General features: G+C 28.9%; 3 protein-coding genes across 7 annotated transcripts; all 3 read left to right on the top strand.

Moving 5' to 3' along the window:
• Nucleotides 1–649: 649 nt before the first annotated feature.
• On the top strand, nt 650–14,106 carry LOC122716284 (transcription factor E2F2-like). 3 transcript variants are annotated; one of them, XM_043939203.1, is made up of 8 exons: nt 650–1,628; nt 5,633–5,730; nt 5,809–5,966; nt 6,257–6,398; nt 6,479–6,692; nt 6,767–7,040; nt 7,118–7,478; nt 9,297–14,106. In XM_043939203.1, exons 2-8 carry the CDS (start codon nt 5,652–5,654, stop codon nt 9,419–9,421), a joined length of 1,353 nt encoding a protein of 450 aa, XP_043795138.1. In that variant the 5' UTR covers nt 650–1,628; nt 5,633–5,651; the 3' UTR covers nt 9,422–14,106. The 3 variants fall into 3 exon arrangements, with proteins under 3 accessions (XP_043795138.1, XP_043795139.1, XP_043795137.1); XM_043939204.1 differs by lacking the exon at nt 650–1,628 and adding an exon at nt 4,214–4,549 and having other exon boundaries at nt 5,827–5,966; XM_043939202.1 differs by lacking the exon at nt 650–1,628 and adding an exon at nt 4,214–4,549.
• A 551-nt stretch (nt 14,107–14,657) lies between these two features.
• Nucleotides 14,658–16,497, top strand: LOC122716295 (mortality factor 4-like protein 1). 2 transcript variants are annotated; one of them, XM_043939223.1, is made up of 6 exons: nt 14,658–14,823; nt 14,962–15,079; nt 15,152–15,460; nt 15,545–15,757; nt 15,903–16,072; nt 16,155–16,497. In XM_043939223.1, exons 1-6 carry the CDS (start codon nt 14,796–14,798, stop codon nt 16,325–16,327), a joined length of 1,011 nt encoding a protein of 336 aa, XP_043795158.1. In that variant the 5' UTR covers nt 14,658–14,795; the 3' UTR covers nt 16,328–16,497. The 2 variants fall into 2 exon arrangements, with proteins under 2 accessions (XP_043795158.1, XP_043795157.1); XM_043939222.1 differs by having other exon boundaries at nt 15,903–16,081.
• A 956-nt stretch (nt 16,498–17,453) lies between these two features.
• Nucleotides 17,454–23,629, top strand: LOC122716294 (serine/threonine-protein phosphatase PP1-beta catalytic subunit). 2 transcript variants are annotated; one of them, XM_043939220.1, is made up of 6 exons: nt 17,537–17,608; nt 18,102–18,173; nt 20,792–21,279; nt 22,481–22,579; nt 22,671–22,910; nt 22,997–23,629. In XM_043939220.1, exons 1-6 carry the CDS (start codon nt 17,557–17,559, stop codon nt 23,102–23,104), a joined length of 1,059 nt encoding a protein of 352 aa, XP_043795155.1. In that variant the 5' UTR covers nt 17,537–17,556; the 3' UTR covers nt 23,105–23,629. The 2 variants fall into 2 exon arrangements, with proteins under 2 accessions (XP_043795156.1, XP_043795155.1); XM_043939221.1 differs by lacking the exon at nt 18,102–18,173 and having other exon boundaries at nt 17,454–17,608.
• The last annotated feature ends 1,322 nt before the right edge of the window (nt 23,630–24,951 follow it).

Below are 24,951 nucleotides of genomic sequence, written 5' to 3'. Positions count from 1 at the left end.
AACTGTCAAAACCAAATAAAAAATACATTAAACGCGAACGTGTCTTGGGAAAGTCGTGATATAGGGATTTTTCACCTACATGTCGGAGCTTGCGTGGCAGTTTCATGGAAAACGAGAGGGACAGTTTTGGCGCGTGTGCTCATTATCTCTGTGAAAAGTCTGTGCAACTCGTAAATTGTTAATTTTTCTCGTCTTATTTTTATGTCAACATATATGACGCGGGTATCGAAAACGCACCACATCGTGTATTCATTGTGGAACGTCTAACCCTAAGGAATATAAACAAACGATAACGTGAATATTTAGAAGATCATTATTGTCTCGATGGATTCGAAAGATAAGTAAAAACAGTGACCCTGTGAAATTTTGTAAAAAAACATAGAAAAGGTGACACGGTCTAGGAACTTTTTTGGATATCTGTGATAGCTGGCGGCGCGGTGGTTACGGAGAAAAGCGAAGTGACGGTTTTGGCGCGCGTACTCGACTCCTGTATACGACCGGCAGATGGCCGATGCGCCGGTACGTTATAGGCGCGCGTCCACGAACGCACCGACACATGACAGGCGCCTAAGCACATACTACCACCGTGATAGAGACGCGTTCAAGAACATATCGAAGCAGTAGTAGAAGGCCACTACTACAGTAACACTGTACGTTGAAGAGCGGAATAAAGCGCACGAACACGCGGTCCGGTGTTACTACTACCGGCACAGGCGAGTCTATCTGCCTCGTAGCCCGAGCCAGTTGCCAGCGCGCCAGCCAGCCCCGTCCATCCAATCGCCCAGCTCACGAGCCGGCCTCGTGTGCGCGCGCGACACCCCGACAGAAAAGGTTCGTTTTCCTCGCCGGTGGCTCGACCGATCATGTCGAGGCGGGGCTTATCGTGAACTTTAGAGCCTGTACATTCCTTGGAAGCTGAAAACACGGCAAGCACACAAACGGCTTCGGCTTTTTACACGCGATTATTTCGGGTCCCCAGTCTGCTGCTGCTACTGCTACTGCTGCTGCTGCTGCTGCTGCTGCTGGCTGTCGTTCCTATTGCCGAGATCAGCCCTGCAGAAAATGGATACCGCACCAGTGTAATAGAGAGACAGAGCGAAACAAATATATAGAAAAACAAGCTTGAAAAAGAAAGAGAGAGTGGGAAAAAGATAGAAAGAGAAATAAAGGCCACGCAACTACTACGACTACGACGAGGACAACGACTACGGTTATAAACTGAGAAAGCAGGACAGAGGGAGAGAAAACGAGCGAGGGCGAGAGAGTAGTAAATCGTATGTACGAAGTGTATATATGATATATCGAAGCGAAAAGCAAGAGAAACATTCGTGCACGGGTTAGCCTCGGGAGACCGGGTTAAAAGACTCGTTGTCGTCCTCCGAGCACACGTTTTGTCTGTCTTGTCATCGACAGACATAAGTGAAATTTGCATCTAGAAATATCGACAACGCGACAACAACGATTACGACCACGACGGCGACGTATTTGCCATCGAGGAGGCACGGATATGCCTCGCTCGTCGGTGCTGTGACACGCGCCGCGCCGTGTGCTGGCTGAACCTCCCGGAAGAGAGCGTGGGCCTCCGTCTCAAAATACTGTGCGGTTTCTACCGCACGCTCGAGAGCCAAGTAAGTGGAATAAACACGCGTAAATCGTTTTTTAATATCCGTTTGTTTCGTCCGAATGAAAAATTTCTTTGCCTTGGGAAGTAGTAATTATTGTTTCGAAACACTACATTCGAGTTCCCATCCGAAAAGAACGTGTTTTACCGTGCGTGTTTTTTTCTATCGTAATCGTACGAAAGATGTGCTTACTGGAGCGCATAAACAGAAAGGAAAGAATGGGGAAAAAACAAAATAAAAGAAAAAAAATGATCCGTTATTTCGAGTTCAATCAATTTGGTCGTCGAAAGTCGCTGGCATCTTTTGCGATCAATCGCGAAAGCGTGCACTGATTCTAGGTTTCCTCATGACCGTGCCGGTAGCACGCCTAACTAGGGATACTCTAGTCCCGGCTTGGCTCTTTAAACGGCTCTACGTATTGCGTGCGAATCGTGCGTTTCTATGTGTGCGTATCGGCAAGGAGTGGTGTGTGTGCGCGCGCTCGCATAATCGCGTTCCCTCATTGTCTGCCTACTCGCGCTCACTCGCTCGCTCTCGTATGCATGGCCGCTTCGGTGCGTGGCGTACGGATTATATCGCGCGTACGCATTGCCGTGTTCAATAAAATCGGAATTCGTTTGTTGTTTGTCGTGGTCGAACGTTCTACGCGGTATTAAAAAATAAAAATAAAAACAGAAAGAAAAAGACAACCTCTAAACCTTCGATCTATGTTAACAGCTGATCGCGAACAATTACTCTGTATAAGCGATGTAAAATAGATTCATTAATGCAATATATATATATATATTTTCTACTTTTCCAATGATAAAAAGAGAACGATTATTCATTGATAGACCTTGCAACCTGTGCAGTTTCTACAAGCGGAAGAATGAAAAAAGGGGGACAGTAAGGTTCGTCGTTAACATCTGGGGCCTGAAGCCTCATACACACGAGGCATGTTTACTTATCTGTATATAATCTATTGAAAATTTTTTGCTATATTTCTTATTTCAGTGCAAAACACATTTTTCAGATTTCATACATATATATAGTATTTTATTAATTTAAGCAAAAAAAAAAAAAAGAAAAATTTTGTTGCATTAAACGAAAACGTTGGATTTATTGCATACCTCCTTAAAAATCGTTCATGTAAAACGTTTGTGAACGAACGTTATGTTTCGCGTTTTAAAGAGCACGTTTCTCTACTAATCGATGGACTCTAGGCTAGTTCTACATCCAATGCCGTCGACGCGAGTTACACTAGTCAAGTTTTATCTTTGAGATAACATCCTACCAATCAATGCCTCCGTACCGTGCATTGCTCCCAACCTTCGAATGTGCTTTACCGTGCTATTGGCCCCACGATCTCTTGTTGTAATCGATGTAGTACGGTGTGTACTCGGCCAAATAGGCGAAAACGAGACAACCTCGCAGTTCGACCGGGAGTTTGCTTCTAAAACTGCTTACAACGCAAGGCTGCTGTAACACGACGATCCTACGACGTGCCTCTTTAAACCACACCCGGAACGCTGCCTCGTGTTCTTGGGACGCTTGCTCTTTTTTTCGAAAATTCTCGTACGCGTCCGCACCGTGGGTCTCATTCCGCTCAGGCGCGTAACGAGTCTTTTGAAAACGAGGACTTTAGGAAGGATTTTCTATTCTTTTTCGCGGCTATTTTGTTTTGTCATTCTCAACTTTTACGTGAGGAAATATCGTATGATCGGAATACTCAGATAATAGAAGAATGATTCTAGGGATTTTTTCTGAATCGATATGTGAGAAATTAATCTAAAACTGTAATCAATTTAGAATACTTGCAATAATTAACTACATATTTTTAGAAATGATGTTTTAAATTTAAATTAAACATGTAATATTTGTGAATTTTAATTTGTGAATTTTGAATATAAATTTTATTTTATACCATATTTTGAAATAATATATCATAATTAAGATTATCTTTCATATTAATTTTAAAAAATAGCGCGAAATTACACTTTAATATTTGCAACAATATATTTCTTTTTTTTTAATTAAAGTAAGTAGATAAACATGAAATATTTAAATTTTTTAATGATTTAAAATAATATATATATAGTTTAATTTTATTATTTTCAACAAAAAAATTGTTGTTGAAAGTTTCAGAAAAGCTAATACAAGTGTCACATAATGTACATTGTCTGTTTTAATTTTTTTTTGCTTTTACTTTCATGTTCCTCGATATTTGCAGCTGCTGTACACTCATATTAAAATTAACAATGTAGAAATTGATCTGTAGTTTTCACCAGATGTTCAATACTTGTAGAATTGTCATCTTGCCGTTTAGTCGACCACTTCCGTTTTGTGAACTGAAACGTTCCGTTTCCGAACGATTATTTTTATACATGATTATATTTTAATCATTTCCCTTATTTCATAATACTTGAGAAATGTTTTTATCTTTTCTAAGATATTATTACTTAAAAATAATTTAAGTACAATACAAAATAAATTATATTTTGAAGATTAAGAACAAACAAAAATTAATGTTGTCAATTATATTTAATAATTTAGAATTTATTTCATATTCTATTCTATTAATTGCATAATAATAAAATTAAAATTATATTTTTTATCATTATGCATTTATTTTCCATCTTTTTTATTTCAACATAAAAGTTTATCATTTTCCCTGTGAAGACAAATGTGAAATTCTTTGGAATACGAGTTCTATTATTAGGATCTACCAATGTTGCTTGATTCAAGAACAAAAACCTTCTCTCCTATGCTGTCTGTTCTTTGATATGCATCTAAAAAGTCGCTTCTCCTTAAATGTGCTATCGCGTCCAAGTAAAACACACTCACAAATGGGTGGCACTGACAAAAAGTCGAGAATGAAGGGACGACGATCGATAGGAATTTTTATCGGATCCGCACACTTCGCTGTCAATAATTTTCACATATGAATGGTATATTTTTGATAAAGCATATACTATTGACAAGGTTAACAAGGTACTAATATCTAAGTTAAAATGCTGCATTTCAATTTTTCCGAACAACTTTCTTTCTATGCTCGAGATACTTATTAACGAATATTTAGTAAAGATATGTTTGAAACAATAAACAATTTTTTGTGATGAACAATATGAAATGAAAAATAAGTATCCGCCAAAATAGTATACATACATTTATTAACCTTCATGGACGATGTTGTAGTGTATGACACGTTTTCTGAAAAACTTCGATAATTCAATTTTACAAATCAAAAGTAGGAAAAGATTTTATAATGTTATTATTAAATATAATTAATAATAATTTTATCATTGCTAAATTGTAAAAATATATAGTAGTATTAAAAAAGAAATATTGAATGTAATTAATTATTTAAATACATAATAAAAAATATTGTTTTTTAAACAGTATAGAAATATTTATTAATATTTTGTATCTAATAATTGTATAATAATAATTGTATTATAATATTTTATATATTTGATAATGAAATTTATGGAACATTTATGTCATGTATTTTTCATTATATTTTGTTAAAAATATATATTATGTTTAAAAATATTTATATTTTCTTAATAATATATCTATTTGTATATTTTCAAGAATTTTTTTTATATATATTTATATTATATATAATGTATGATTCATATGTAATGACATAAAGTATAAAAATCTAACTAATTGTTTTGATAACAATTACCATTCAAATTTAATTTTAATTAAATTTGATTTATTTGATATTAAATTATATTTTGTTTATGTTTTATTATTAGAAATATATATTAATTTTAATAAATTTAAAAAGAAACACATAGTAGAATATATAACTTATCAATAGATTGTAATACAATATGATTTATGTTTTTAATATATATATATATATAATGTTTATGTAATATTTAAAATTCTTAACTAAAAATGTATGAAAACGTATGAGAAATTAATATTTATTTTAATTTAAATATCATTTGTCTCGAACTTACATATTTTAAAGCTTATATAAAGAATCTTATAATTTTATATTTTTATAACTGTTATAGATTGTTATAAACTATAAAAATGCCTCGAGTAAGGAGACAAGTGGTCTTAGAAGATCCTGCTAGGCCTGTCACACCAGATATGGTGGAGACTAAATTACGTACGTATTATTTGTATTATTTCATAATATCTTTATTTATTTTGCTTTTATATTTATGTATATGCAAATTATTTTTAGTAAAGGAAGAATTTTTAGATGAGAGTTCTTTGGATGAAGTACAAGCACAAAAAGTAGCTGAAGAAACACCAAGTCCTCATCTTCAAGACCACCAATATGGACAAACACCTTGTTATCAAGTAACAAGGAAACCTACACAACCACCACCACGAACTGAAGTAAATAAGATTATATTTATATTAAGATAATCTTTAACCAAATAACTTTTACTTAGTAAAAAGATAAATTAAATATGATAACTCTTTTTATTATAATAAACATTTAAAACATTAAAAATGATTTAAAAAATTTATTATTAATAAATATGAAAAAAATTTTTTATTCTTAATTTTTTTTTTAATTATATGATTAATCGAAATGATTATTTAAAATTATAATAAATTATTATAATTATAATAGTAAGTTAACAATGTAACAATCAATACTTTATTTTATTGTATTTTTATAGCAAATTTCAGTTCAAGCAGTGAAACGAAGACTGAATTTGGAAATGGGAACTACAGGCCCTAGCCAATCTGCTTTTAAAGCTCCTAGAGGTAAACGTAGAAAATCTGGATCAAGTTCTCTAGCTGGCCATACACCTACAAAAAGTAAATTTCATTTATTTCTCTTGGAATATTATCATTTATATAATGTTTAAAGAAAAAAAAAAATGTTATCTTTATTGTAGGTAAAACAGTAGAGAGAACGCGGTACGATACATCACTGAGCTTACTTACAAAAAAGTTCATACATTTAGTTGAAAGCAGTCAAGATGGTGTTGTAGATTTAAATGTAGCATCTGAAAAATTAGAAGTACAGAAACGTCGTATTTACGATATTACAAATGTATTGGAAGGTATAGGTATTTTGGAAAAGAAAAGTAAAAACAATATACAATGGAAGTACGTTGTTATTTAATTTATCAATAAATATCGAGCTTTTCTACGATAATAAATGTGATTATTTTATTTTATAGAGGCGGTCAATTACCAAATGAAAGGAACGATATCGCTGATCTCAGAAAAGAAGTGGCAGATTTAGAAGCTAAAGAAAATACTTTGGATCGATTAATTCATGGTGCAGATAAAAATCTTAGGGAGCTCTGTGCAGACAGACAATACGCTTATGTAACGTATCATGATTTACGTTCTGTCCCAATGTACAAAGACCAAGCTATAATGGCAGTGAAAGCTCCACCAGAAGCTACACTTCATGTTCCACAACCTATTAATAATCTTGGTCAACAAAAGGTAATTTCATAGAAATCGATTAAGATTGAAATTATTTACATTTTTAACAATTAATTATTTATTATTTGTGTATTCAGCTTCAAATGCATATGAGGTCATCTCATGGTGAAATAGAGGTATTTCTTTGTCCTGATGATCCTGCAGTTAAAACGTCTCCCACTCCGGGTTACACGACGACGCAACCTGTGCCTTCGTCAAAAGAATCCGAAATACCTTGTCTCCCTCCTGAACTGCTGGCCAATGGAGGAAGCGGGGTTCGGGTTGAACCAGTACCTTCTATCGAAAGTTCGTTGAGTACTCGTTTGTGTACTCCGGTTATATCTACAGTTACCAGTTTAGCAGGCATGAGGGACGCGCTTTTGTGTGAATCCGATGATTATGGACCAATGGGTGGTGGCAAATTCCAACTCCAAACGGAGGATCAAATTAGCACTCCAGGTAGGATCGCGCATATTTCATAATTTAAGATTCATACGTTACTTTTCATTTTTTTTTTCGCATTGAATTTGCGAATGCTATTGGAAAAAATAGAATTTAGAAAAACAAAGTCAATATATCTGCATATTATAATATTAATTTTAATTCTTTTATGGAATTAATTATTACTATTTATTTTTTTACGCTGCTTTTATTTGCACGTATGCTTTTAAATGTATCGCTATGTTTTATAAGAAATGCTTAGTATAAAATGCTAATGATTGTAATAAGATGAATATAATCTTTTTAATATAAAAATATAATATAAGATAAAAAAAATATATATATATATATTTATTGAATATCAATTTTAAGCTTGTCTTCATCTTATTACACTTTTTGAAATTTTTTTTAGTTTGTTAATATATATTAACACATTAATTTATAACGATACTTTAGTGCAAAATCCAGTGCAATATACAATCCAATGCAAAATCTTAGTTAATTTCTTTATTACTTTATAATTGATTAATCTTTCACATTTTCTTAATATCTTTTTTTTGATATAGTTATTATATTTCTTTTTTTTTTTTTTTTAATTTTTTTTCTTGTTAACAAAGTTGTACTTTTATTTTATTTTATTTTTTAATAAATGTTTTCAAAACTACTATTTTTGTCTCTATACTTCCAAGGTATTTACTGGACTTACTATACTAGAAATACGTTTCTTTCTCGTTCGTGTAAGCAAATGAAAGATTCGTAATTTTTATTGTTTTTTTGAAACTTGAAAGAAATGTAATGCATGCCACTGAAGAATTCCATAACAATTTTTATAAAAAATAATCTCTTTGGAAAAAAAGAAGATAGCAAGAGTTGATTTTTTATTGTACATCGAGGTTCAATAATTTAAGCTATCTTTTTCATTGGTTCTCTACTTTTTCAACAATGGAGGATAGCCGTACCCTGATGGAGCTCTGGCTGTGACTTGTGTGTTAACTAAATTAAAATCACATCACAGGCAGAGTTCTAGTTAGGTAACGGTTTCAAACAACAAAACTCTTGTCGCGTGAAGGTATGTTTCATGGATAAAATAATTATTGGCTTGTATATATTTTAATGCTATTTTGTATGTATATATTTTTTTTTTTTCGTCTAAAATTGTTACCTTATTATAAAAACAGATTACTTTTAATCTTTCTATTCTGGCTTAAGAATATTAAATTAATTTTTTTTTTAAGCAAAGATAGAAAACTTTAAAGAATGTTAGACTTTTTCATTTTTAATTTTATGCAAATTTAATTATATTCTTTGTTTTTAACAAAGTAATGAAGATCAATTTATTAAAATAAATAATCCAAAATATTATCATGATTAATCCATACAATTATCACTTAATTATGAGTATAATAAATAATTCATGAAATTTTTATTAATTTTAAATAAAAATAATTAAAAATTCAATAATAATTCATCATTTGATTAATAAATAATTCATAAATTTTTCAATATTATAATATAATTCACAAAATGATTAATAAATTAATATAACAAACATTCAGCTCTCATTGCTTAAGGGTTTTGCTAATTGTTATTTAAATTAAATAATAATACTTGCTTATTAATTATTATCTTTTCAAATTGATTTCAATAAATCAATATTTCATAAACCAACTTAAATAATCAAACATAATTAACATTGTAACATCGAATATTTTTCAAAAAATTATTAAATCATAAAAACAAAGAAAGAAAACGAATAAAATTAATAAATGAATATTGAAAGTGAAGGTGTTCAATGCGACTGGACAAGCCCAGCATTTTCTCTTTCTTTTGTTGCAGATCTAAGTATTCTCGATTTTGGTGAGCATCTACTGTCCCTGGAACCGCCTCTTTCTGAAAACGACTATTCGTTCTCGTTAGGCACAGAGGAAGGGCTTTCGGATCTCTTTGATTTCAAATTCTAAAGGATATCGTCCTAATTGTCGTCGTCGTGACACGCAACACTACATTCACACGCATACCTGTCTTTTTTTTTTTTTTTTGGAGTATACCACTCTGAGTTCGCCTCCTTAACATTCGAATGGATAGCGATCACTCGGTTAATCCAATATTAATACGCTTTTCTATTTCGTACCGATTAGCAATTTTTAACAATTAAGGGAACGATCGAGCAGAGAAATGTTAGATTGTTTGAATAGAAATAGATAGAAACAGGGAAAATTTGATAATTACTTTTAAAAAGCGAAATCAAATTCATGGCACAATCCATGGAAAATCGACACGCCGTTGAATGTTTTTTTTTTTTTTTTTTTTTTTTTAAATAAAATATAATTTTGCGCTTCTTAATTTTTACGGAGAAAAAGAAAAAATGAATGGAAATACATTGGAAAAATGTATATAGATATTATGATGTTATAATCGAATAATATTTTGTCAAAGATGCGTCTCGAATTGAGTTTGTTCTTTGAAAACAAACATTTTCATAAAAATCAACTGCATACAACGTATCACGATTCGCTTTGGGAAATTCGTTTCTGCATGAAAAAAAAGAAAAGCATTAAATAATGGGGGGAGGGGGGAGGGAGAAACATATCACGGCAATGATTAATGCGCACGGTGAGTACTTCCGGCTTGATACGGTCGTAACCGATTAAGTTTCTGGGATGATAACTTGTAAAGCTGCTCTGACGGTATTGAGCCGTTTTCTTGTGCAATGTGTAATAATATTGTAAATGATGTAAACGTATGAAGGCTTAGAGAAAGAGTAAGAAGGATGAAATAGATGGAAGAGGATATATTTGAAGTTTCAAAGAGAGGAGAGACTGGACTCGTGTCGACGAATAACTACGATATTTTCTTTATATATATACATATATATATATATATATTTTTCCTTTTCTTTTTTTTTTTTTTTTTTTTTTTTTTTCGTTTCTATGGTTAATTATATGGAATTGTATAATAAAAATTATTATTAGAAACGTGAAGTAGCGTACGCAGATAAAAAATGTAATTTCAATGAAAGAAATCCCTCCTAGAGTAATGTTTATATCGACGTGATATGAAAAAAGAAAAAAGAAAAAAAATAAGAACAACGGGGATAAATCTTTTCCGGATGGTTGCCTTCTCTTGTCACTTGGACTGATTCTTCTTTTCTAAATCGTGTGCTTAAACCGAGAGACCGCCGTCCGGAAGGATAACGTTGTAATTATTAAAAATTTTTGTCGAGGAGATCGATGCGTACAGTAGGCTTTATCGACGAATAAATTGTTTGTAAAAAGATGAAAGTGAAGACAAAAAGAGAGAGAGGAGAGAGAGAGAGAGAGAAAGAAAGTGTGTGTGTGTGAAAGAAAAAGAGAGAGAGAGAGAGAGAAAGTTGAAGAAATGATGAAAATGCGAACGGTTGAAAGGCATAGTTTTTATTCTATATACTTTTGTAATCGGTCGACTTTTCTGAGTAGGGAGCGAAAATTTGTACAGTTCGATGCATGAGAGAAAAAAAGCACGAGGTGAAATAGAGAAAAAGTATATAATGATTATCTATCGGTGCGGATGATTCTTTTATGGCATGTAAAAATTACATACATAAGAAACACACGTACACAAACATTATCATCTCACGATATGGTCCTATCGAAGAAAATATTATTATTCCGGCTAAAAAATAAATAGATCATCATCATCGTATTGGATTAGCTTCATTGACAATGTCGTAGCGAACATGGAGACGAACTCGAGCATACGATGGAAAAAAAAAAAAGAAAGAAGAAAATTGCAAAAGCAGAAAATCTTAGGCTGTATTTATATTGCATGTAAACGCATCTATACGTATTCAATTCGAGTCGTAACGATGAAAAATGTCTAAGATTCTTTTTCAGGATACAATGTTATTCTGGAACTGATTTATAAAAAGGGGTTTTTCGAGAGGAATTTTATACCGGTGCACCTTGACTTTTGCCGCGTGAAACGGCGGTGGAAAAGAAAAAATGAAGTTTGTAGGCTGATTTCAGTAGAAATTTCATTGAAACAAAGATGTATCAATTATAAATATTGTTCCTGAAGAAGTCGAGGTTGTACTGGATGGAATTGTCTCAGTTGGAAGTCTCTTAAGGATGTACTCTAAACGTACAACTTAGTGTACGTCCAAAGCCATAGTGCCTACACAATAATGATCATACCCTTCTGCAAAACTGTATATAATTTACATACTATATAAAAATATATAAATAAATATATATATATATATATATACATTATATATATATACACACACAGACAGGCAAAATGTAAGAATGTGACGACCCCGAAGGACAAAGAAAAAATATAAAGAAAAACCGGATGCTGTGGACACCTCATTGCGATTATCATGAAATATCGATTAGTTAGTTTTAATTACAAATAATAATTAATTATTGAAGCATTACACGAGAAAAATGTTAGTTTATAAATTCACTTATTATATATATGTACATGTATATATACTATATGTATATGTAATAAGTATGTATGTTTTATAGTCAAACGAATATTGTGCAGAATAAGAATTGAATTCTAATTACTTGGATAAGTTGGAAAACTATTTTCCTTCTTATTTTTTCTTCTTTTTTCTTTTTTTTTTTTTTCTAAACATAGATGGTGAACATGATACAATGATTTCCTTCCCTCTATATATATATTTATTTCAATGATTAATCGTATAATATTTCAAAAAATAATTAGGAGCATAAAAATATAGTTCAGAACAATTTCCTCTCGTCGAATAGAATCCTCTTATCGAATAGAAAATAAAATAAAAATGGAATAATAATTATTCTGCACAACTTTCGTAAAACGCAATACCTATCTGTAACAGAGAGGATTGTAATAGTTTTGTTTCTCGTTTCTTTTTTTTTCTTTTTCCGATTAAACTGATAACATCGCACTTTTTTTCATACACATCGTGCAACGAGAGAGGGGAAGCAAAACGGAAAAAAAGAAAATACAGAAAAAGAAAATGAAAAACATGAATCGAGAATGCGTGAATCTGTGTGAATGGACATGATGATCGAATGATGATAATTAATTGATACGAATGTTCTATGGTCGGCGATTCGATTAAACGATTCCGACTTACCAGTGAGAAGTTACGATATTTTCTACCTGAATGTTTGTGAGGATCTCGGCGAAGTCTGAGCACGTCCGGGATTTTAAGAAGTGTAATAATATTATAATTCATTGATATTGTATATTTTAATCTGTTCGAAAAGAAAAGTATGTTATAAGAAACATAACACTTTAAGAAAAAAAAAAGAAAAAAGAAAGAAGGAAAGAAACGAAGCAAAAATTGTCGTTCCGACGTTTTCAGACTTTCCGGGATCTTTTTATAATAACTTATCGCGAAGATGGCAGTCCATCGAATTTTCATTTTTTAAGCCTGATTATTCGTGAAAAATCTCTGGCTCTCTTCTGGCAGTCTGTCGAATAAGGCGCTTCTTATATTTTATAATGGACGACAGAGTCTTTCCTTAATCTTTTTTTTTCTCGTTTAGCGAGAGTTTTATGATCTTTACTTAACGCGATCTATGCGAAACCAAGCATCGAGAATAAATTATTATTGTTGTTAGCGGCGAGCAACAACGACGATTCGATTATTTAAACTAAGAAAAAAAGAGAAAGAATTAGAAACGCGTTGCTTTAGAAATATTGATATTCTTTAAAGTTAGCTTGATCCTAATTCATTAATGATTTTTTTATCACTATTTGCACGTACGTATATGTACGCAAACAAATATACTTTTCTACGATTGTATTTGAGAGACTGTTCAGAAATAATATTAAAGAAAAAAAAAATTAATTCTGATCTTAGAAAAAATAAAAAGAAATTAAACAATGTATGTACCAATACGACGAATGAGAATTTTGTCACATTTTACGGGCACAACCCGTCGAAAGATAAAGTAAAAAGAAGATTTGAAAAAAGAAAAAAAAATTGAACAGGAAATTACAAAATATAACCTTGTGTAACGTCATAGGGAGATGTGATGTTTTTAATTTACCATAACCTTCGTGTTTTTTCACTTATCATGCTTTATTATACGAAAAATTATTTTTCGTATAATATAATTTTCGTTTATCTTATTATAAAAAATAAGAATCTATTCGAATCGACATTTTCGTTGTTCGACGTTAAACATTTGTACGTTTTTACTCGATTTGATTTTAAATTTAAGTTGATATATATAATTTTGCACCGGAAAATTTGTTCGTAAAACTTACATATAAGTTCTAAATGTTTATATAAAAAATAACGAATAATGTAGCAGAAAAAATATTTTTTATGTACGTTTAATACGTATAACGGTATAAAAAAAATAAAGCGTCGAAACTTCATTCAAGTTCAAACTTGATCTTTATAAACGTCTCTATATTTGACACATCCGTGTATTATTATGAATTTATATAAGTAAAGTGATTTATAATTTTAACATTTAAATTTATGATTTTGATATTTTATTTTAATTATGATTTCGTTATAGGGAAAAAAGTTAAAAAATACATACAAAAATATTATAATATAAATTAACAATGAAAAATCTTCATATTTACTTATTTCAAATATAGCACGCATGCGCAATGTTTGCGAGCTACTACTTATTGTCGCGCTACAATTGATCATTCAGCATTCCCGCGTTAGCGCTTATAGAGTAAACGTCGTTTTTTGTTTCATATATATATATATATATATATATATATATATGAATTTTTTTATATATACTTATATATAATAATAATCTTATATACAGAAATGAAGTTAAGACATAATGTATATATGCTCATAATATTAGTAGTTATTTTCATACTTTGTATCAATAAATTATAGGTTAGAATAAGCAATAGATAATTATCGTATACACTTGACAAATTGTACATTTGGCTTAAAAAAATATATAACTGTTATGTTAATCATTTGTAATCAATATGCAATACTTATTTTAGCATAAAGAAATATACCTAATGTTTTAATAATTTTGTTTTTTTATCTATTCTTATATCAAGTCTCAAATTAAATTTAAATTAAATATGCGTTTCAGGCTTGAAAATTGTGCAAATGAAAAATCCCTAATGCTAAAATTTTTTTATTATAAATATAATCGTTCATATTGGAAACTAACCTTTAGATGTGAACATACAAGAACATAAAGCCTAAGACACTATATTCAAAGTTCTGCTTTAAATTTATCAGTGGAAATCAATTGTTTTTCATTGGCGCGAATTATCGAGCGATTTCCTAAATTTAGGCAATATTTAAAATTGACGATTTAAAAACTAACAGTCAAAATAAGTAATTCAAAGGAGATAAGTATGCCACCGAAGTGTAAATTTCAAGAAGGTATACATTTAATTTTTAATACAACTATGAAAAATTCCAAGATATATTTGTGTGATGTTTAATCACTGAATAATAAATATTTTTTTATTTATTTTCATTTTTTAATTTGATTTTTAATAAATATGTGATAATTTATAGGAGAAAAGGTTCTATGTTTTCATGGGCCATTAATATATGAAGCAAAATGTCTAAAGTCCTCCATTACTAAAGAAAAACAGATAAAATATTTTATTCATTATGCTGGATGGAATAAAAAGTAAGATTTATATTTTATTTATTATATGTTTATAAAATTGAAATTATAAATATATAAATTTAATATAAATAGTTGGGATGAATGGGTTCCGGAAAGTAGAGTACTTAAATATAACGAAGCAAATGTACAAAGACAAAGAGAGGTTCAAAGAGCACATTCAAATCAACAATCTGCTCAAAAAAATAAAAAGGGCAGTACCTCATCTAAAACACAAGGACGTAGAAGTGAAGGTGGACGTGAAAAGGATACTGACAGCAGAGCTAGTACTCCTGTTGCAACAGTTGATAAAGGTGTTAGTCGTTTTAATAAAAGTACCAGTAGCAATGTAACACCATCATCATCTCATGATTCTACTTCAGATGCTCCACGTAAAAAACGCAGGTTTATGTCAAAGAAATTTCACTTTTATTAAAATTTATGAAAAAATTTCATTTAATAAACTATGAAATATAAAATTTATTATAGCCGATTAGAACCATCTGGTGAAACAGAAGAATATCTCACTAAAGTGGAGGTTAAAATTAAGATTCCAGAAGAATTAAAATATGTACTTATAGATGAATCAGAAGTAATATTAAAACATCATAAATTGCCTGCTTTGCCTGTGAAAAATACAGTTGATAAAATTTTAGATGACTATGTAGAATCAAAATCAATAGGAAAAAATGATTCTGTCAGGTAATTGTATTATAATTTTAAAAATGTATTATTTTTTATATATTATATTTTTTCTGTAAAGTTAATATTTTTATCTATTTAAATTATATATAGTTTTATATATAAGTTATATTATTATAAAGTTAATATTTTTATCTATTTTTAGGGAAAGTACATTAGAAATAACTAAAGGTATTCGCGAATATTTCAATATTTCATTAGGTTTACAATTATTATATAAATGGGAACGTCCACAATTTATTCAAATTATGAATGATAATCCTGAAACACTGCCAAGTCAACTATATGGTGCATTTCATTTATTGAGGCTGTTTGGTACTATTTGTAATTATATTTTATGATAATATATTAAATATATAATAGAAAACATTATTATTAATTTAATTAATCTTTACAGTGAGACTTGGAGGAATGTTATCATATACTACATTAGATGAAAGAAGCATACAATTATTATTGTCTCATTTTCACGATTTCTTATTATATTTACAAAAAAATAATACTGAACTTTTTAATCTTCAACAAGATTATGCAGATTCACCACCTGATTATCATAGGAAATATGCTTAAGTTATTATAAACATTGGATATTTTTAATTGAATTCAACAATATTATTATTATTTTATATCCCAGACTATAAGTACAGCAGCTGCAACATTTGTTTAAAAATTGTGTATATTGATGCATTAGAAATAGTTCAGTATATAAAAATAGGTTATTATAAGAACATATAAGAATTTGAAAAATTGTGTATTGAATATTAATCAACATTTTTCTAAACTGTAAGTATATATTCTTAATTTGTTAAATGTATAAAAAAAATATTAAAAAAATGTAATATGTCTTAGTTTAAGCTAAAAATTAATGAATAATCTTTTATTTATTGTAAATATAATGTATTACTACTTAACTATCTAATTACAATTTTATACATATTTAGAAACATTTAATTCATGAGTATAGCTTATTTTTAATTAATACCATTCTAAATATATTCTATAATTTTATCTTCCTTTTGAATAATTTCAATTTATTTTAAATTGTTGCAATTAAAAAATTATAATATATACATATGTATATTTATGACGTATTATACGAAAATGTATAAGGTAGATTATGATTTTATTTATAAATATATAATGTATTGTATTTTATGCAAAATTATCAATTATAGATTTAAATATTTAAACTTCAATTATAGTAGATATATTTTTTGACGAATTAACATTTCGACGAATATATTAAATCTATCAAACAAATGGATATTCTTGAAAATGATTACATTATTTGCGTTTCATTCTTCAGATATTTTATGAATTTTTTCCAACACCTTGAACTTATTCGTCAAAACACCAGATTATCAAAAAATATCTATATCATCTATAACCTTAGATTGTAAAACGAAGCAAAATTTGCAAATTGAATAATACGATTAAATCATAAATATTCCCACAATATGTAAATAACGTATTCATTTACATAAGAACACAACAAATTTTATGTTATATAAGACGTATTATTGTTGAAATATTCATATAGGAAAAGAGAAAAAAAGAAAAATCAAATGCAATATAATGCAATATATTGCATATTCACCCAAATCAATAATCATTTTATGTTAAAACTAATATTTAATATTAAGTTTACTATGTTTTTTTCGTATTTACATAGGACCAGCAGTCGATAATAATTTACATATATATATACAAATCGACAAGAGTCATATATAGTTAAATGCGTATACAAACATATCATCTAGTCTACAAACATCAGGTTAGTCAGTCAGTGGCAAGAAAAAATGGCGGATGTCGAGTTGAACGTCGACAACCTGATACAAAGATTGTTGGAAGGTACGTGATAAAAAAAAGAGGCCTCTGTGAAAAGAAAGTGTGAAGTTGTTCTTGGTAATATAGTCTTCAGTTTAGTGTACAGTTAATCGAAAGTTTTTTTCGTAATACCCAGTGAAAATTGCTCGATATGAAGTCGCGCCGCGTACATCGAGTATATATACATTTCTTTCCAGCCAGAGGAAGATTAAATCGTGCGCGATCTACTTTGTCATCCGATATCTGTGTATCACGAGTCTACAAATGGTTTTCCTCGAATTTCCTCGTTTGTCGAAAGTTCGTTTAATTCGTGATCCGTAGATATTAAATAGAGAGAAAAGATAAAAAAAAGAAAAAAATATCGATCTTCCAGTGTTGCAGTTGTCGTAATTCTTTAAACATGCCAGACGTCTTTGGATTTATTCCGTATTTTTATTTATTTTCCCAGAAGGCAAAACTATTTTCTTTTGTTTGTTCTCTTTTCTCATGCTACATGTCGGAACTCTTTGCGGTAAAGTATACCACACGCAGAAAGACCAGGTTCAGAAGAAAGCCAAGCTAAAAGATATTTTCTCGTCGGATTTTGTCGGTACGCAATAAGGAAACCACCCCATGTAGTTTTTTCCGTTCTTTAGTTGCGTCTTTACCTGCCTCAACGTCGTGCGTGAACGCTCTCCATCATTTGCTTATGATTTATAATGTAAAATGAAGTAGAAGCTAGATATAGCATTGTGGCACCTGCAATATTGAAGTTCTCCCAAGATATCATCTTCATTCTCAATCAATTTTATCATCATATTGATGATGTCCCATTAGCTTTTAAGGTATTATTGATTATATGTGAATTTTTTTCATTATATATTTAATTATATATTTAAATTAAAACTGTATATAAAACATATATAGAATAATATATTTAAGATAAAATTTTTGTTAGTTAGGATAAAGCTTTTGGGACTATCCATGTAACGAGAACATTGAATTCAAATCACTTTTTGTGAATAATAAACCATATAAAAAATATAATTTGTAACAATCCAATTTGCACGTAAAATATTGCTTGAATGCAGATTAGTTTATTTGCATGCTTGATATGATACTTGTCAGTGTTGAATTAAGCTTCTATAACAATAGTATATGTATAATTATTATTCTTTTTTCTTATCAAATTAGACTACTTTTTTGGAAAATAATATCACATTCTTTTTCAAAAACTTATGGCACAATTTGATGTATTATCACAAATGTTTAGTATCAATATATATATTAATGTTATTTATATATATAATCTTGACATATGTTTCTATTAATGTGTTCAGTTAATGTATATTACAACACTGACTTTATTTATTAAATATATTTGTTATAAGATTCTTATTTAATATATAAATAAATATAAATAATTTTAATTTCTTTTTTATTTGTCATTTTGTATCAAAAAAATTAACAAATATTAAATGATATATATACTATATATAATAAATTAGATATGTTATATATGTATGTTATATATGTATAAATTTTTAATAATTGTTTGATAAGAAATTTCATTTTTTTAGAATTGCAAAAAATCTTATTTAATTAGAATGAAGATGTTAATGCTTGGCGAAGAATAATAATTTTTTTGAATAACTATGATATTTTTTGTTTTATCTATAACTAAATTTTTTACCAAGTATCTATTCTAGTATACGAATTGATAATGCTATTAACATAAATTGCAGTACGCGACTAAAGAGCAATTCAAACTACTGCGTGTGAATAAATATAACGATGACGATAGCTACAATTTTTTCATCGTATGTTCTGTTTCCGTAAATAACTGTATTATTAATAGGTGTCATTTCCGACATTTTGTCATTTTCGAATTTTTTATCATTCTTTCATAACAGAAATTCCATCTTTTTTGTTTCTCCCTCCCTCCCCCCTCTCTCGTTCTCTCTCTCCATCATTAATTATAATGCTTAGATACTCGTGATGTGACCTTGCTGATATGCAGTTTTCCAATAACCACCATCGGCCCAGTTTAACCGCACCGTGAATTCCTTTATAACTATAAATAATCCAATGACACTGATACAAGGTTCTAAAAAATAATCTACGAATGAAATTTTACATTTCTTTGCTCATAATCATTTGTTCATGATCATTCCATATATTCGTCTACATTTTCGTAATCTATATTCATATATCACGATCAGTGGTATTTACGCGTGACCACCAACCGATTTCAAGCTTTTGTTTTCGACTATTCCACAAGTTTATGCTTATACGGCGTATTATTCGAACTCATACAGCCGCTTAATCCCTTCGAAGCATTATAACTACAGCATACGACAACCTTTTGTGTCCCCGATTATTGCATCAGAAGAAAATATATATCGTATCGCTTGATGTTTTCATGATTGAACCTCCTGCGTTTAATTCTTTTATCTTTGCAGAATATCAATCATTAATGTTGCTATTAATACAAATATATGACTAAATCTTTTTGTAACATCAATAATTTTTTACTGATTCTTATATTTTTTAATATTTGACATATTGGTTAAATATATTCTTTGAATTAATTGAATTTAAGAAAGTTTCAATTTTAAAGCAACTTTAAAAGTTACATTTACAAAACATATTAAATCACAAACAAATCACAATATAAAATTTATATAATATATGCATAGTAAATAAGTGAAATTGAATTAAAATTTTTGATTAGATTTCGATAAAGTTAAGTTAGATTTATAAAGTTTTGAAACTTTCTTAAATTCAAAACTAATATTTGTTATTCATAAAATATTATAAAATAAAAGGATCGATAAAAAATGTTTAATGTTTTAAAATAAAAGAAAATATATAAGATCCAAATATTGTTTCGAAGAATTAAGCATAAAATGTGATATATGAATAACGAACTTTGTCATTCGAGTCGATCGAAAATTAACTCAACAATCCCGAACATATCAGACCGTATTTATATAAGCAACAATAGAAAACCCGAACAATAGGACGGTCCGTGGAATCCGTGTAATCGTATTACCCTTGTTCCCCCTTTGAAAATCGGTTCTCGGCAATCAGATACCTTCATGCTCCAGCGTAGAATTATGCTCGATGTACCTGTGACAAAACGACTCACCGATGCCTCGCGATGCGTCGCCGACATTCCGGGAACGGGCAGGAAATGCATTTAAACGTGGAAATTTTTGGGCGCAGTCCGAGGATGCCGACCAGGAAAGACCGTCTTAATGTCGGAGGGAGAGGTGCGTGGCCTTTGTCTCAAGTCACGGGAAATTTTCCTTCAACAACCGATCCTGCTCGAATTGGAGGCGCCACTTAAGATCTGCGGTGATATTCACGGCCAATACACTGACTTGTTACGGCTATTTGAATATGGCGGTTTCCCGCCAGAGGCGAACTACTTATTTCTTGGTGATTACGTAGACAGGGGCAAACAATCGTTAGAGACGATATGCTTGTTGCTTGCCTACAAGATCAAATATCCGGAGAATTTCTTCCTATTGCGAGGCAATCATGAATGCGCAAGTATAAACAGGATATACGGATTCTACGACGAGTGCAAGAGGCGGTACAACATTAAACTATGGAAAACGTTCACCGATTGCTTCAATTGTCTTCCAATCGCCGCGATCATCGATGAGAAGATATTTTGCTGTCATGGAGGTCTCAGTCCAGATCTTCAGGTGATTTTAATATTGATTTTTCGAGAGAATTGTTTTCAAAATTTTTTGTATAAGATATGCAGAAATGATTAAAAATTGAATAATTTAAATTAATTTGTCAAATATTTTTATATAATTTATATTTATATTATATTATTTATATTATTTATATTTTATTTAATATTTATATTATTTATAGAATTTTATAGAATTATTAACAATCATAAAAAATTTAGAAGATAAAAGATCGTATTTATTTAAGAAATTTTTTAAATATTGATCAAGAGGTTTTTTTTTAGACAGGAAGTTTGTAATATTACGTGCGGAAATATTATGTTAAAGATCGATGTAGTCTTAAAGAGTATTTTGTAACAACTTACAACTATTTTATGAAATATGAATATTGGTTTATTAAACATTTGCATAAATAATTTGCAAAATTTTTTGAAATAATTTTCGAATATTTATATTTATTAAGAAATAAAAAATGTTAAAGTAATATGCGCAAAATATGTTAGAATTTGGAATATATCAAGAAATAAAATAAAAAAAATTATAATATTAATAGATTTTTTATCCAAATAAAATTTTAAATGTTATTTTTTTGTATATTAAATTAAAAATATATTTATAAAATTTTTATAATGCTTCTAGTATAATCATAGACAAATAATATCACGTGAAATTTATATTTATGAAAGAAATTTAATATTCAATTTTTATTTAAAAAATAAAAATTAAATTGATAGATGGCTTTTAATGTTTCTAAATTTTAACAATACTTTTAATTTTATGGGATTTTTGATAATTATCTTGATTCTTGTTAATTATCAATAATAAAAATCTGTATCTTTAAATGTTTTGTTTTTAGAATTACCCGGTAACATATTAATTTATGAAAGAAAATTTAAAAAAGAACTTGTCAGTTGGAATATTGATTTTCTATTTATAAACCTAAGAAAAAAAATATTAAACGTTTGATCCTGGTTAGAATGTCAAAAGATTATTATTTTTATATAATAAAATATTGATTTTTATCATTCATAAAAGAATCATCGTTTAAAAAAAAATTCTTAACGTTATTTTGCTTTTATTATTTCTTATTTTTCTACTAAAAATTATAATTATTGTAATCAAATTTTATCATAAATAATATTTATTTTATAAAATTATTAATTTAAAAAAAAAGTGCAAAAAAAATTTATTATTCTTTATTCAACAGAATATGGAACAAATCAAAAGAATTATGCGTCCGACAGATGTACCTGATACTGGCCTTCTCTGTGATTTGTTATGGTCAGATCCAGATAAAGAAGTCCAGGTAATGTTTTTTCATTATATATTTGATTATATTCTGGATATTTCCTATAATTTTAATCTAATATATTTGGACTTTGTTTTTTATGTTCTAGGGATGGGGTGAAAATGATAGAGGTGTATCTTTCACATTTGGTCCAGATGTAGTATCGAAGTTCTTAAATCGTCATGATATGGATTTAATATGTAGAGCACATCAAGTAGTCGAAGATGGCTATGAATTTTTTGCGAAAAGACAGTTAGTTACCTTGTTTTCCGCGCCAAATTATTGCGGAGAATTCGATAATGCTGGAGGAATGATGAGCGTCGACGAAACTCTAATGTGCAGTTTTCAGGTAAAATTCATCAATATTTAATATACTTATCATTTATTTTTTCATGTTACATTTTTGTTTAATTTTTATTAATCGTATACGTGCAGATTTTGAAACCATCAGAAAAGAAAGCTAAATACCAGTACTTAAGTTTGAACACGGGTCAAGCCACTAGACCATCTACACCACAAAGGAATCCAGCCAAAAAGAAATGACAGCCTTGTACTCGGTTTTTCCTTCAGTTAAGGAAACTCGTCGATAAGGCGACCAAATTTTTGTTAAGGCGCGAACATTAAGAGCATAACATTGTATGATATGTTCTATCACTAACTAGCGGTTATGCCAAACAGATGCATAGCAAAGAAAAAAAACAAAAAAACAAAAAAAAAACAAAAAAATAAAAAAACAAAAGGAATGAATGAGACACGTAGTGATATTTGATCGTCGAGAATTTTTTGTGATCGTTAAAGACTTTAAAAAAAGCAGATTTAATTTTTTCCTTCGAGTATAATTTCAATCTAGCATTTTAAGTAATTATTATGTTGACTGATTAGTAATTAAAAATAATCGATAGAACGGCTCCCGAGTGCTTGTTATGAAAAGTTTAAAAACAAACAAAAACAAAAAAAAAGAAGTAATTCTGACTTTGTTAATGCTTTTCCATGAGTATTACTTTTATGTTTTAGAATAAAGTATCAAGAGAAATTATCTCTTCCTTGACTTACATCTTAATATGATAATTAATATAGTTATTGAAAAACTTTTTTTTCACATACATTTCATTTGAATCAAGGATCACTTCCGTGTTCTCAAAATTATTTATATGTATCTTCTAAATATGAGTGGTCCTTTAATTGCCATTAGTATTTAAAAGGAATTCAAATTATCATTTTCATTTTAACTATTTATTGCTTCCATGTTTAATGTTCAGTGTAATTATTAGATACATTGCTGATTACTCTTAATATCTTAATAATATCATTGCCATTGCTTTGCAACTGATTTAATTATTATTGTTTAATGAAATGCGCTATATCATGTACATAGATATTCTTTCATTTCACTTCATACTTTTTTCTATTTTATTTTTTTCTTTAATCATTAAATCATATCTCTAAGCACGTTTGAATACTTTAATTTCTAGTATTCGCACGTTTAAGATATGTTGTAGGAATATTAGATTGTTAATTCTCTAAAAACGAAAAATAAGAGAAAAAAAATAGAGAATCAGTATTTTTAAGATGATGATTCTATGCAGATTATTATTACTGCATTTATTTGAAGGACATATACTCGAAAGAAATAAATGGGTATTAAACATTATTTCAGATGCAAAATATACTTATTACAAAGTTGTATTTAAGAAAAAGAATCTCAATCATTGAGAGATTTTAATCTTGCGATAAAATAGGTATATAAAAGTATATGTATTAAATCGATCTACGAAGTACCAAATTATTAAAATGTAAATCATATTTGTTAATGGATAAAAAAGGAAAGTCCTCAGATTTTGTCATTTCTATTTCACTTTCAGATGTTTTGAACTTTATTTCTTCAAATATAACTCGATTTTTAGGTATATAATTAACTGATATAAAATATATTATACATTTAATTCTACTTATTAAGTATTTAAATAACATAACAATTATATGATATTTCATTTTTATTTTACTTTAAAATATTAACTTTTTTTTTAATTGTTTTAAGAAAAACTTTTTTTGCATTAATTACTTAATAATTATCTGTTAAGTTGTGCAATATAAAAAATAGTTTTTACATAAATGAAAATCTAGAAAAAATATCAAAAACGATTTGATATCGACGTGTATAAGAGATAAGTAAGAATATTTACCAAAAATACATGAAAAATAAAAGAATAAATTATTTGAAAAAAACGAAAAAAAATAAAAAAAAAAAGAAAACAAAAAATATATTAGATTACACCGTATCATCAGATTAACTTATACAATTTCAGAAGTGAATGATGAAATGATCAAACTTATTATCTGAAAGTGAAATAAATCAATTTTAAAGCATTGTTAGACGATTAAAAACGATT

The sequence above is a fragment of the Apis laboriosa genome, unplaced genomic scaffold, assembly GCF_014066325.1.
Source record: "Apis laboriosa isolate Shangri-la unplaced genomic scaffold, ASM1406632v1 scaffold43_cov150, whole genome shotgun sequence".
In the NCBI taxonomy this organism is placed as follows: domain Eukaryota; kingdom Metazoa; phylum Arthropoda; class Insecta; order Hymenoptera; family Apidae; genus Apis; species Apis laboriosa.
The sequence above is the reverse complement of the archived record's forward strand: the minus strand, read 5'-3'. Positions and strand labels throughout refer to the sequence as shown.